Genomic DNA, 13,754 nt, shown 5'->3' on the forward strand with positions numbered 1-13,754 from the left:
GCTCACTGCAACCCCCACCTCCAGGGTTCAAGCAATTCTCCTGCCTCAACCTCCCAAGTAGCTGGGATTTCAGGCGCATGCCACCATACCCAGCTAATTTTTTGTATTTTAGTAGAGATGGGGTTTCACCGTGTTTCCCAGGGTGGTCTTAAACTCCTGAGCTCAGGCAATTCACTCGCCTCAGCCTTCCAAAGTGCTGGGATTACAGGCGTGAGCCACTGTGCCCAGCCCAGTGGCCGTTCTTTTTTTTTTTTTTTTTTTTTTTGAGACAGCAGGATGTTGCTCTGTCACCTGGCTGGAGTGCAATGGCATGATCTTTGCTCACGACAGTCTCTGCCTCCCAGGTTCAAGCGATTCCCGTCTCAGCCTCCTGAGTAGCTGGGACTACAGGCACGTGCCACCATGCCTAGCTAATTTTTTGTGTTTTATTGGAGATGGGGTTTTACCATGTTGGCCAGGATGGTCTCGATCTCCTGACCTCGTGATCCGCCCGCCTTGGCTCCCCAGAGTGCTGGGATTACAGGCGTGAGCCACTGTGCCTGGCCTTTTTTTCCCCCCCAAGATAGAGTCTTGCCCTGTCACTGAGAGCTGGAGTACAGTGGCAGTCTCGGCTCACTGCAACCTCCGCCTCCCGGGTTCAAGCAATTCTCCTGCCTCAGCCTCCCGAGTAGCTGAGATTATAGGTGCACGCTACCATGCCCGGCTGATTTTTGTATTTTTAGTAGAGACGGGGTTTCACCGTGTTGACCAGGCAGGTCTTAAACTCCTGACCTTGTGATCAACCCGTCTCAACTTCCCAAAGTGATGGGATTACAGGCGTGAGCCAGTGGTGGTTCTTTTCAACGAATTCCTGTCAAGATTGTCTTCATGCAGTGAAAACTTTTTATTTGAGCAACTGGGGACCAGGGGAAACCACAGATTTTCTTTCTTTTTTTTTTTTTTTTTTTTTTTTTTTTTTTTTTTTTTGAGACGGAGTCTCGCTCTGTCGCCCAGGCTGGAGTGCAGTGGCCGGATCTCAGCTCACTGCAAGCTCCGCCTCCCGGGTTCACGCCATTCTCCTGCCTCAGCCTCCCGAGTAGCTGGGACTACAGGCGCCCGCCACCTCGCCCGGCTATTTTTTTGTATTTCTTAGTAGAGACGGGGTTTCACCGTGTTAGCCAGGATGGTCTCGATCTCCTGACCTCGTGATCCGCCCATCTCGGCCTCCCAAAGTGCTGGGATTACAGGCTTGAGCCACCGCGCCCGGCCAGATTTTCTTTCTTTATAGATCCCCCCTGGGACTCAGACAGACCAGAAGATTCGGATGGGTGGGAAAGGCATCCCCCGGATTAACAGCTACGGCTACGGAGACCACTACATCCACATCAAGATACGAGTTCCAAAGTAAGTGCCCCCTAGGCCGTGTCTAAGCCAGCCTGCTCCTGCGGTGGCATTGCTCCGGGAGCTCTGTGGCTTGGGCAGGGGACTGCTCCCTATAGGTCAGGTGGTTCCTGCCCGAGTTCTCTGTCTGTAAAGTGGGTGTAATAGAATGGTACACTTCTTTTTTTTTTTTTTTTTTTTGAGATGGAGTCTCGCTGTGTCCCTCAGGCTGGAGTGCAGTGGCGCCATCTCAGCTCACTGCAACCTCCGCTTCCTGGGTTCAAGCAATTCTCCTGCCTCAGCCTCCCGAGTAGCTGGGATTACAGGTGCCCGCCACCACACCCTGCTAATTTTTTGTATTTTTAGTAGAGACGGGGTTTCACCGTGTTAGCCAGGATGGCTTCAATCTCCTGACCTAGTGATCCGCCCACCTCAGCCTCCCAGAGTGTTGGGATTACAGGCGTGAGCCACCGCGCCCGGCCGGTATGGTCGACTTCTTGGAGTTGCTGGGAGAATTAAATGAACAACACATAGGAATTGCTTCGCTGCTGCTGCTATTGTTGAGTTTCTTCTTTTTTTTTTCTTTTTTTTTTTTTTTTTTTGAGACGGAGTCTCACTCTGTAGCCCAGGCTGGAGTGCAGTGGCGCGATCTTGGCTCACTGCAAGCTCCGACTCCCAGGTTCACGCCATTCTCCTGCCTCAGCCTCTGGGACTGTAGGTGCCTGCCACCACGCCTGGCTAATGTTTGTATTTTTAGTAGAGACGGGGTTTCTCTATGTTGTTCAGGCCGGTCTTGAACTCCTGACCTCTTGATCCACCTGCCTCGGCCTCCCAAAGTGCTGGGATTACAGGTATGAGCCACCGTGCCCGACCTTTTTTTGAGGAGTCTCTCGCTCTGTTGCCCAGGCTGGAGTGTGGTGTGCCATCTCAGCTCATTGCAACCTCCTCCTCCCTGGTTCAAGTGATTCTCATGCCTCAGCCTCCCGAGTTGCTGGGACTACAGGTGCCTACCACCACGCCCAGATAATTTTTATATTTTTAGTAGAGATGGAGTTTCACTGGCCAGGCTGGTCTCGAACTCCTGATCTCAGGTGATCTGCCCACCTTGTCCTCCCAAAGTGCTGGGATTACAGGTATGAGCCAGCATGCCTGGCCCGTTGATTTTCTCATTGATGTTACTGGCACTGTTAGGAGCTGGAGAGGCAGCCTGGGCGGAGTGCTGTGAGTACCTAGGGCAGGACATGCCTGACTCCCCTCGGGAGCACTCGTGCTTTTTGTTAATTAGATAATTTCTTTTCTTTTTTTCTTTTTCTTTTTTTTTTTTGAGACAGAGTCCAGCTCTGTCTCCAGGTGGAGTTCAGTGGTGCAATTACGGCTCACTGCAGCCTCCACCTCCCAAGTTCAAGCAATTCTGCCTCAGCCTCCCAAGTAGCTGGGAATACAGGGACGCACTGCCACGCCCAGCTAATTTTTGTAGTAGAGACGGGGTTTCACCTTGTTGACCAGGATGGTCTCTATTTCCTGACCTTGTGATCTGCCCGCCTTGGCCTCCCAAAGTGCTGGGATTACAGGCATGAGCCACCATGCGTGGCGTAATTAGATAATTTCTTACCTGCTTCACACACACACTTGTAAAATCTGTTTCCCCTCCTGTAAACTGTATTTAGCATAGCCACAGCGACACTTGTTTAAACGACTTAGGGTGTTTTATTAGCTTTTCTGTACAGAAGATTTGAGGGCGTGGTCCTTAGGTTCTTACCACTGCACTGCCTCAGGGTTTCTGCCCCTGCCAGGGTTGGGTCCCTCTCCTCCTATGCGCTTCGAGAGCACTGGCTGCCTGTGAGTTCTTTCCAAAGCTTCCTGGCGGAAGCCTTTGCTGCTAACTCTGCTTGATCCACAGGAGGCTAACGAGCCGGCAGCAGAACCTGATCCTGAGCTACGCCGAGGATGAGACAGATGTGGAGGGGACAGTGAATGGCGTCACACTCACCACCTCTGGTAAGGGGTCTGAAGACTACGCGGCGACACGTGGGGACCTCAGAGCCCCCTGGAGTGTGGACAATTCAGGGCAGCATGTTGGGGTTTCCACTTGGGGTTCTTCATGAAGCCTTTAAAATGTGCAGTTGAAAGAGGGGGGCTGTGGGCGGGAACACTGGGCAGGGAGCCGCAGCCCCCAGTCCAAGCTTCGCCTCCTCTCTCTGTGCGTGTTCGTGTGCTGAGGTGAGAGCACCAGGGCACTTCCTGCAGGCAGCTGTGCGTGTCTCAGACCCAGTGTTCTGAGTTCTATCCTTGGTTCTGCCACTTGCCCTGTGACCTCGGACAAATCCTTCCCTGAGACCTCCTGGCAAAAGCGTAAGGAGAGCATGGATTGGAAGGATTTGTGCACTTCCCACCAGGGACACTCCGCTAGGATTTCAGAGTGTCTTACAAACAATAGCAGCCACAGTAGTGGAGCCACAGTCAGAGGACTCAGTTCGCTGTTTTAGAGCAGGACTCACTCCGAATTCATCTAGCCATGAACAGATGCACCATTTACCCTGACCTCAGACATTGTGCTAGTGAGTGGCTGAGTGTCAGCGATCTGTCACCAGAACACCTGCTGTGGGCACTGTGGCAGTGGCACCCCAGCTACAGCCCCTCTTCTTGTGGGAGGTGGGGCCTCTGTTTCCTGGGATTCCTGCTCATGGCAGGGCAGGCTGTGCCCAGGGGGTCCTTGGTTCAGGCTCAACGTATTTCCTCATTGCATCATTTTGGTTTTGTTTGGATCCTGGGTGGAGTTCTCAGAACTTGCGTGGCCTTAAATTAGTGCATGGTAATTCGTAGCAGGTGTTTGGAGCTGGGGGCAGATTTTCCAAAAAAGTGGAGGATTTGGAGTTCCAGGGCCGGGGCAGGGGCTGGGATGGAAGTCCCTGGAATTTCACTGAGCTCTTGTTGCTCCTAGGGTACTGGAAGTCCTCTCTTAAAAAGCAGCTGCTGGCTGGGCGCAGTGGCTCTCGCATGTAATCCCAGCACATTGGGAGGCCGAGGCAGGTGGATCAGTTGAGGTCAGGAGTTTGAGACCAGCCTGGACAACATGGCGATACCCCGTCCCTACTAAAAATGCAAACACGCCGGGCGCGGTGGCTCAAGCCTGTAATCCCAGCACTTTGGGAGGCCGAGACGGGTGGATCACGAGGTCAGGAGATCGAGACCATCCTGGCTAATACGGTGAAACCCCGTCTCTACTAAAAAAATACAAAAAACTAGCCGGGCGAGGTGGCGGGCGCCTGTAGTCCCAGCTACTCGGGAGGCTGAGGCAGGAGAATGGCGGGAACCCGGGAGGCGGAGCTTGCAGTGAGCTGAGATCCGGCCACTGCACTCCAGCCGGGGTGACAGAGCGAGACTCCGTCTCAAAAAAAAAAAAAAAAAAAAATGCAAACATTAGCTGGGTATGGTGGTGCATGCCTGTAATCCCAGCTACTCGGGAGGCTGAGGCAGGAGAATCGCTTGAACCCAGGAGATGGAGGATGCAGTGAGCAGGACCGCGCCACTGCACTCCAGCTTGGGTGACAGAGTGAGACTCTGTCACACACACAAAAAAGGCCAGGCGCAGTGGCTCACACTTACAGTCCCAGCACTTTGGGAGGCCGAGGAGGGTGGATCATGAGGTCAGGAGTTTGAGACCAGCCTGACCAACATGGTGAAACCCTGTCTTTACTAAAATAGAAAAATACAAAAATTAGCCAGGTATGGTGGTGAGCATCTGTAATCCCAGCTACTCAGGAGGCTGAGGCAGGAGAATTGCTTGAATATGGGAGGCAGAGGTTGCAGTGAGCTGAGATTGTGCCGCTGCACTCCAGCCTGGGCAACATAGCGAGACTCTGTCTCAAAAAAAAAAAAAGCAGCTGCCATAAAACTCTGTAGCCCAACTAGGTTCCGAATGTCACTTATTTTAATGGTTTGGTACATATGCTATCATCTTTTATTCTTGTTGTATCTCTTGAACTAAAATAGAAGTAGTCATAGTGTAGCTATTCCCTGGAACTCTAATCATTGCACCTGTGGCTTCTCCTTCCTCAAACCCTACAATCGCATAACACGCGAGATTGGCTCCATAGACAGTTGTCTTTCCCTCCTCCCGCCCATCAGGGCAGCTTGAGGTGTGCTAGGGCCGGGCCCTGGGTGGGGTCGTGGGTGTTGCTTACTCTATTGGAGGGTGGGTAATTAGTGGTCACCAGTTGATGTTTTGACTCCCTCTCTGATACTGTAAGTTGAGAGTTGATTCCGCCATCCACTGAGATCCTTTGTCACTTTCATGGTTCCTTGTCCTGATCACTCAGCCTCACACAGCTGTTCCCTCACTCAGCCAGGATTTCTTCTCCCGTGTGCAAGACACTGTCAGCTCTTCCTTTTAAAAATCTTGGTGAGGTCGGGTGCAGTGGCTCACACCTATAATCCCAGCACTTTGGGAGGCTAATGCAGGAAGATCACTTGAACCCAGGAGTTCGAGACCAGCCTGGGCAATATAGTGAGACTCTGTCTCTACAAAAAGTTTTAAAAGTAGCCAGGTGCAGTAGCATGAACCTCCATCACCAGCTGCTCGGGAAGCTGAGATGAGATCACTTGAGCCCCAGTACTCAAGGCTGCGGTGAGTCACGACGGCAACACTGTACTCCAGCCTGGGTGCCAGGGTGAGACTCTGTCCCTGAGCATACACTGTCACATGTCAGTTTGCTGCCTGTGAGTGGTTAAGTCTCTCATACTGTGAAGGAAGTTAGTTTTGCGTCCACATATGACAGTATTACAGGACATATAATTCCCACGTCCTGAGAACTTAAGCAACAGTGGGATTTATTTGGTTGAGACAAAGAGTCTTGCTCCATGGCCCAGCCTGGAGTGCAGTGGTGCAGTCATAGTTCGTGGCAGCCTCAAACTCCTGGACTGAAGTGATCCTCCCATCTTGGCCTCCCAGAGTGTTGGAATTACAGACATGAGCCACTGTGCCTGACCAGAGTAGTTTTTGATGTACTTAGTATCTTATTTATTTTTGTTCCTTAATGTAGCTGCTGAAAACCTTAATAGCTGACCCTGGTCTCCCAGAAAGACCATGGTGTGCTTAGAGACTCAGCACTAGCAGGGATAAACAGGTCCATCTTCTGGCACAAAGAGAGGGAACGGAGGGGGGGGGGCTTGCAATTACCATGTGACTTTTTGAGTGAGAGACACAGTATGGCTCCTTATCATTCTTTTTCTTTTTTTGGAGACGGAGTCTCACTCTGTCACCCAGGCCAGAGTGTGGTGGCGCGGTCTGGGCTCACTGCAACACACCCCGCCTCTCGGGTTCCAGCAATTCTGCCTCAGCCTCTGGAGTAGCTGGGACTACAGGCGCACGCCGCCCCCGGCTATGTTTTTGTATTTTAGTAGAGATGGGGTTTCACCATGTTGCTGAGGCCAGTCTCGAACTCCTGAGCTCAGGCAGTCTCCCCGCCTTGGCCTCCCAAAGTGCTAGGATTACAGGCGTGAGCCACTGCACCCGGCCTTTTCTTTTTTGAGACTGGGTCTCACTCTGTTTTATGTAGCCTGCCTCACCCCTTCCCGGGGACCTGTGGAACCAAGCTTTGGACCTTCCACTAGCGAAGGCACTGTCTTACTTAGACTGAGGTCTTTACTCCGTTATGCACTGTGCATGGCCTAGGTCTCTGGGCACATTAAAAATGCGATTGACAATTAATATGCCAAGTTCAGGTTTATATTCTCACTCATAACAAAAGTGTACACTCCTTGTCTTATGGTTGGCAAATCTGTAACACGTTTGTGCGAGAAAGTACCTCTAGGTGGTGTCAGCCTGGGCCCTAAAGAAATAGCAGCACACCTCCCCCAGGTTGAGAGCACTTAGGTTAGGTGCCCCAAATGGGGGACAACTTGCTCAACTTGTTGCACCCCAAATGGGGACAACATAGACTGCTGATGTGAGGGATGAGATGAAGTGCCTATGACAGAGGATTGTGTGTGGCCGTGACTCCGACATGGGCTGTTCTGCAGGGTCTTTGTACACAGCAGCAGCATGGAATCTGGTCATTTGGTCTAGAAGTAGGGTTTTTCTTGGTGTCATTATTCACCTTCTTATAGCCAACAGCGTGGTGGTTGAGAGTCTCGGCTTTGGAGTCAGACTGCGTGGGCTCGCACTCAGTCCTCCCTCTCGCTTGTTGGCTCTGTGGGCCTTGGGTAAACCCTGCAACCTCTCTGTGCCTCCCTTTTTTGTTTTTTTCATTTGCCTGTAAGGAAGTGTGTGGCCTGGCCTGGGAGGTGCCTGGCACTTGACTGTGTTTTTGTCACTGTTGCTCAGATAGAGACAGCTGTCATGGTCCGTCTCCGTCTCTATTTCTTGTTTCCCTGCTGTGGGTCCATGATTGAAAGAGCAGTTGGGAGACCTTCAGGCTCTGAGTGCTCTGTTACCTCAGTCATTTGCCAGGTGAGGCATCCTGTGCCATCTTAGGAGTGGCCCCCACTCTTCTTGAGGTGGCGCTTGGCCGCTCCTTGAATGTGGGCCCCTGGGTGGCCAGGCGGGGGTAGGTGGGGCCGAGGATATGACCTTGGAGGTGCGGGCCCCTGACGCCAGTTCTTTCTGCTGTTTGTGCCCAGGTGGCAGCTCCATGGATAGCTCCGCAGGAAGCAAGGCTAGGCGTGAGGCTGGGGAGGACGAGGAGGGATTCCTTTCCAAACTTAAGAAAATGTTTACCTCCTGATATCCCAGCTGAGGTAGGAAAACCCTGGAGGTTTCTTTCCCTTTGTTTTCCTCTGTGAACTAATCCTGGTTTTCTCCCACTTTAACTAATATTGTGCCCCCACCCCCAGGAGTGGGAACAGGTGCCAGTCCAAGGTGTGGTAAACCTCGCTCCACTAGGAGCCGGCCTCTCAGCCTAGGGAAGAGATGACGTGGCAGTCAACCTGTAGTGTAGGACTGGCTGGGCTGCCGCGGCCAGCCTCTGGCTGTGTCCTCTTCCTGGGGAGGTGGCAATGGGGGGGCTGTTGTACAGCCCCCTACAGTGGTGGTTCAGCTTGCCCATGGTCACAAAGGGCGAGTCAGGCAGAGCCAGGCCTAGAACTCAGATCTCCTCACGTCCTGCCTGCTTGGAAGCTGCCCGCCTGCATAGACAGTGCAGGGCTGTGCAAGCCTGGGGGCTGCTCCAGGATGGCGCTTGCTCGCCGTGTCATCTTGGGACTCACTTTTGTTGACTACGCTCATCTCAGCGGCTGGGGTTCTCGCCCCTCTCTTCGCACAGCTGCTTTCCAGGGATTAACAGATGCTCCCCAGCGGGGTGTGTTCCCTTGAGATGTTGAGTATAAGGTAACTGCCTGTCTCTTTGGCTCAGGAAAAAGATCCACTGGAAACTAGGCCAGGAAGCAGCAGCCCCTCCCAGGGCCAGGGCACCTGGGAGACGGGAGGATTCCAGAACAGCAGCACTGAGCTCCCCCCCGCAGAGCCTCTGGACGGCCCTGACAACAGCAAAATCACGGGACAACACCTCTCTCCACAGAAAGGTCACAGTGGACAGCCTGGACAGTAGGATGCAGCCCCGAAGGCTGGTGGCAGTTTCCTGTCCATGGGTAGGTGACGGCCCCTGGCTCAGGCAGAGGGAGATGGTTAGACTCTTGTAGGGCTAAAACTCTAATTTGGAATTGAATGTTGTGGAGATCTTAATTAAAGGCCACGCTTACAGCTTAGAAATGAAGGCTTAAGTGGCACCAAGTTACAAAGTGATTTATTTCCTTCTCAGCAAACCTCCGGGAGGTTCCAGAATGAGTTCTTTCTCACAGGTTGTCTTCATGGGAGCCTGGGGCCCCCCAGGCCCCACCAGCTCCGTCCTCCCCTGATGAGGGGCCCTGCTGAGGTGTCAGCTGCTCTGCTCAGTTAGTCTTTATTCCCGGGGTACCAAGCAGCTGCACACTCAGGGCCTGGGAGGCACATAGAGGCCCAGAGAGTCCATGGGGGTTCTGCTCCTGACCGTGTGGGTGGTGGTGATCCCTGTCAGGATAGACAGTCCTTGCTCCCACCCCATCCAGGATGGCCGCCTGTCGCTGACCATTGAGTCCTGTTGTTGTAAGCCAGGCATGGAGGGCTCCGGCCCGTCTGTTGAGCCACAGCCCTCTGCAGCACTGTGCTGGCCAGATTTCAGCTGCCTTGGGAACTGAAGCCCTGCCACTGTTGCTAGCCAGGGGCTTGGTTCTCCCACTTACACTGTTGACATCTATTTTCTGAAGTGTATTTAAATTATTCAGTGCTAATCATTGTTTTTTCCTGTGTAAATGTTGATTCAGAAAAGGAAAGCACAGGCTAAGCAGTTAAAGGCTCCCCACTATTCAGCCAGAGCAGAACCCCCGTTCCCCAGCCTCTGCTGGTAGCATGTCGCAGTTTCCATGTGTTTCAGGATCCTTGGGCTGTTGTCAGACAGGTTAATGAAGAAACATTTCTCAATAGTTTCCTTTTTGTTTTCCTTTATAATTCACTAAAATAAAGCATCTATTAGTGTCTGATTTAGGAATGTAAAATGATTCTGTATTAATGTAAATAAGATTATCTATTGCAAAAAGATATTTAAAACCTAAATTGTGGTCATTTCTTCTTTGAAAGAATTCAGACAGCCTCTGCAGGTAGCTTATGGGAGTTACTGGAGACTTGGCTGGCCTCATCCTGTGCTCATGCCCACCCAGAGTACATAGAGGCAGACAGGTCTGGGGTGCCGACAGTGCTGACCCTCAGTCAGATTCCAGAGCAGGGTGCTGGCCATGACACAACAGTCCCATGTGAGTGAATGTTCTAGAATCTGGATGTGACTTTTTCCTTGGGAGCCCATGCTGTGAGAGCTGGGCAGTGTCCCTGGGTCCCTGCATTTCAGTCACCCTCACTGGATTGTTTCTCTACATTCTTTTCAGAGTCTTTGCATCTTTTACCTTCAATTTTATTTTATTTTTTTGACATAAGAGTCTCACTCTGTCGCCCATACCGGAGTGAAGTGGTATCATCTCTGCTCGGTGCAACCTCTGCTTCCTGGGTTCAAGTGACTCTCCTGTCTCAGTCTTCTGAGTAGCTGGGACTACAGGTGCACGCCACCACGCCTGGCTAATTTTTGTATTTTTAGTACAGATGGGGATTTCACAGTGTTGGCCAGGCTGGTCTTGAACTCCTGACCTCAGGTGATCCACCTGCCTTGGCCTCCCAAAGTGCTGAGATTACAGCTGTGAGCCACCATGCCTGGCCAAAATTTTTATATATTATAGTTTGGCTACTCTGGGTTCCCAGCCGAGCTCTATGCCTGACATGGCTGAAGGGGCCCTGATACACAGTTCAGTCCACCCTGGTGCTCCGGGCTGAGCAGGGTGAGATGTGAGTCCATTCGCTGGGTCAGGTGGAGAAATAGCTGACGGATAGCAGAGGCTCAGCAGTGACATTCTGCTCATCTCAGATACTTCCCAGTATTTTCATCAATGAAATATTGATTGCCTGACTACTGTGGACACTCAGTATGGACCAGGCACTATTCTAACTCCTGGGGACACAGCAGTGGGGAGCTAGACTGTGTCTCTTGTGAAAGCTTGGGCTTATTCCTGGTCCAGTCGCCCTGAGTCTCATTCATGTCCTATTGCTTCAAAGCAGAAGTCTAGAGAAAGACTTTGGAAGAGAAAGGCAGATTCTCTTGCTAAACAGAAACCGTTGTTGTGTTGAAGCATCCTTCCCTCAAGGGATTAGAAGGTGGCTGTACATGGCTGGGTCCGGTGGCTCACGCCTATAATCCCAGCACTTTGGGAGGCCGAGGCGGGTGGATCATTTGAGGTCAGGAGTTCAAGACCAGTCTGGCCAACATGGTGAAACCCCTTCTCTACAAAAATACAAAAAAATTAGCCAGGTGTGGTGGTGCACGCCTGTAATCCCAGCTACTCAGGAGGCTGAGACAGGAGAATTGCTTGAACTCAGGAGGTGGAGGTTGCAATGAGTGGAGATCATGCCATTGCACTCTAGCCTAGGCAACAGCACGAGACTACATCTCAAAAAAAAAAAAAAAAAAAAAAGGTGGCCGTGCAACAGCTGTAAAATTCCTTTCCAGGCCTGGGTTTGGTTTATTTCCACTTGTGCTCCTGATGTATGTGTTACCAGACTTCATAGCTTCGGAGTAGGGGCATGTATTTAAAAATTCAAGAAAAGGGCCAGGCATGGTGGCTCATGCCTGTAATCCCAACACTTTAGGAGGCCAAGGAGGGAGGATTGCATGAGCTCAGCAGCAAGATAGTGAGATCCCATCTCTACAAAAAATTTTAAAAACTTAGGCTTGCACCTGTAGTCTCAGCTCCTCGGAAAGCTTCAGGTGGCAGGATTCCTTGAGCTGGGGAGTTCAAGGCTGCAGTGACCTGTGATCATGCAACTGCACTCCAGCCGAGGTGACACAGCCAGACCCTGTCTGAAGATAATAAAGTATCTCTAGGCCCGTGAGCCTGTGGGAGGTGCATGTTTGGCACTTGCTTAAAAATTAGGAGGGTGGGCCAGGCATGGTGGCTCACGCCTGTAATCCCAGCACTTTGGGAGGCCAAGATGGGCGAATCATGAGGTCACGAGTTCGAGACCAGCCTGGCCAACATGGTGAAACCCCGTCTCTACTAAAAATACAAAAGTTAACCAGGTGTAGTGGTGTGTGCCTGTAATCCCAGCTACTCGGGAGGCTGAAGCAAGAGATCCCCTTGAACCTGGAAGGCAGAGGTTGCAGTGAGCCGAGATCACGCCACAGGATTCCAGCCTGGGTGGCAGAGCGAGACTCCATCTCAAAAACAAAACAAAACAAAACAAAACATTAGGAGGGTGGACAAGGCCAGCTCTCAGGGATTGGTCCTCAGCCCTGTCCCCACCTCAGGCCTGGGCTTGGGTTGTTTCCAACCTGAGCCTCCTCCTCACTCATAGTCCTTTGGGTTCTGGTGGACTGGCCTTTGTTTCCTTTCCTGTCAACCAAACCCCTCTCTGTCTGCAGGAATCCTCTCCAGGCCCACAGGCCTCCAGCTGCCCCTGCCCCTCTGTGTTCGTAGCACTGCAGAGCCGGCTCTGATGTGGAGGACGGCAGCTGCACAGCTCCTGCAAGAGGCTTGTTTCCCACTCTTGCTTATTGATAAGTACTGTGCACGTCTTTTAACCAGAAGTTCTGCTGATTTGTCATGACCCTTGAAGGGTCACAAATGGGCCAGGTGGGAATGTAAAAGGTGAACTGGGTCCACAGTCATGTGGCCAAGGGCATGATCCACAGACTTTAGCTTACTGGTCACCTTCCCCAATGCTGCTCCTGTCCCCATTTGTTATTTATCCTTGCTGTTTTGTTTTTTGCAGCCCTTATGTCAATTTGTTTTTTGGGTTTTATTTTTTTGAGACAGGTTTTCACTCTGTTGCCCTGGCTGGCGTGCGGTGGTGCAATCACAGCTCACCACAGCCTTGACCTCCTGGGCTCAAGTGATCCTCCCACCACAGCTTCCTGAGTAGCTAAGAGTACAGGCACATGCCACCATGCCTGCCACCATTTCTTCTATGCTTTTTGTTTTTGAGACAGAGTCTGCCTCTGTCGCCCAGGCTGGATAGAGTGCAGTGGTAGTCTCAGCTCACCACAACCTCCACCTCCTGGGTTCAACTGATTCTCCTGCCTCAGCCTCCCGAGTAGCTGAGACTACTGGCACATGCCACCACGCCCAGCTAATTTTTGTATTTTTTGGTAGAGACAGGGTTTCTCCACGTTGACCAAGCTGGTTTCGAACTCCTGACCTCAAGTGATCCACCTGCCTTGGCCTCCCAAAGTGCTGGGATTACAGGCATGAGCCACCACGCCTGGCCCTAGTTTTGTTTGTATTTCCTTTTTTTTTTTTTTGAAACGGAGTCTTGCTCTGTCGCCCAGGCCATCTGGGCTCACTGCAACCTCCGCCTCCTGAGTTCACGCAATTCTCCTGCCTCAGCATCCCGAGTAGCTGGGACTACAGGCGCCCGCCACCATGCCTGAGACGGGGTTTCACCGTGTTAGCCGGGATGGTCTTGATCTCCTGGCCTCGTGATCCAACTGACTCCGCCTCCCAAAGTGCTGGGATTACAGGTGTGAGCCACTGCGCCCGGCCTGTATTTCTTTTTTTTAGTAGAGATGGGGTCTTGCTATGTTACCCAGGCTCGTCTCAAACTCCTGAACTAAAACGTTCCTCCACCTCGGCCTCCCAAAGTGCCAGGATTACAGGCATGGATTCATAACTATTTATTGTTCGTTTCTATCAGGCTCTCCCACTAAATAGAAGCTCCTCAAGGCAGGGAGCATACCCTTTTTTTGCTACATTGTATTTAGGGCCCAGCATACTGGTAAATTGTCAAAGAAACGCTTCAGTCAGTGGATAGAATGAACTTTTGT

At 51.7% G+C, this 13,754-nt stretch overlaps 2 protein-coding genes across 7 annotated transcripts in view; both read left to right on the top strand.

The window, feature by feature from the left end:
- The window catches only part of DNAJA3 (DnaJ heat shock protein family (Hsp40) member A3), a 33,351-nt gene extending 23,405 nt beyond the window's left edge, over positions 1-9,946 (top strand). For 3 of the 6 annotated variants that reach the window (XM_028841093.2, XM_028841095.2, XM_077985516.1), the window contains 3 exons: positions 1,268-1,383; positions 3,260-3,357; positions 8,712-9,946. In XM_028841093.2, the coding sequence (XP_028696926.1) occupies positions 1,268-1,383; positions 3,260-3,357; positions 8,712-8,734 (237 nt within the window). In that variant the 3' untranslated portion in view covers positions 8,735-9,946. Of the gene's footprint in view, positions 1-993; positions 1,384-3,259; positions 4,501-6,841; positions 8,099-8,711 lie in introns of those variants that run through there. The other 3 variants (XR_013411490.1, XM_028841092.2, XR_013411489.1) reach the window with 3 other exon arrangements.
- LOC144337859 (uncharacterized) overlaps positions 1-13,754 on the top strand; it is a 116,826-nt gene that overhangs the window by 77,835 nt on the left and 25,237 nt on the right. The window lies entirely within an intron of this gene.

Source organism: Macaca mulatta, chromosome 20 (assembly GCF_049350105.2).
Source record: "Macaca mulatta isolate MMU2019108-1 chromosome 20, T2T-MMU8v2.0, whole genome shotgun sequence".
Taxonomy (NCBI): Eukaryota; Metazoa; Chordata; class Mammalia; order Primates; family Cercopithecidae; genus Macaca; species Macaca mulatta.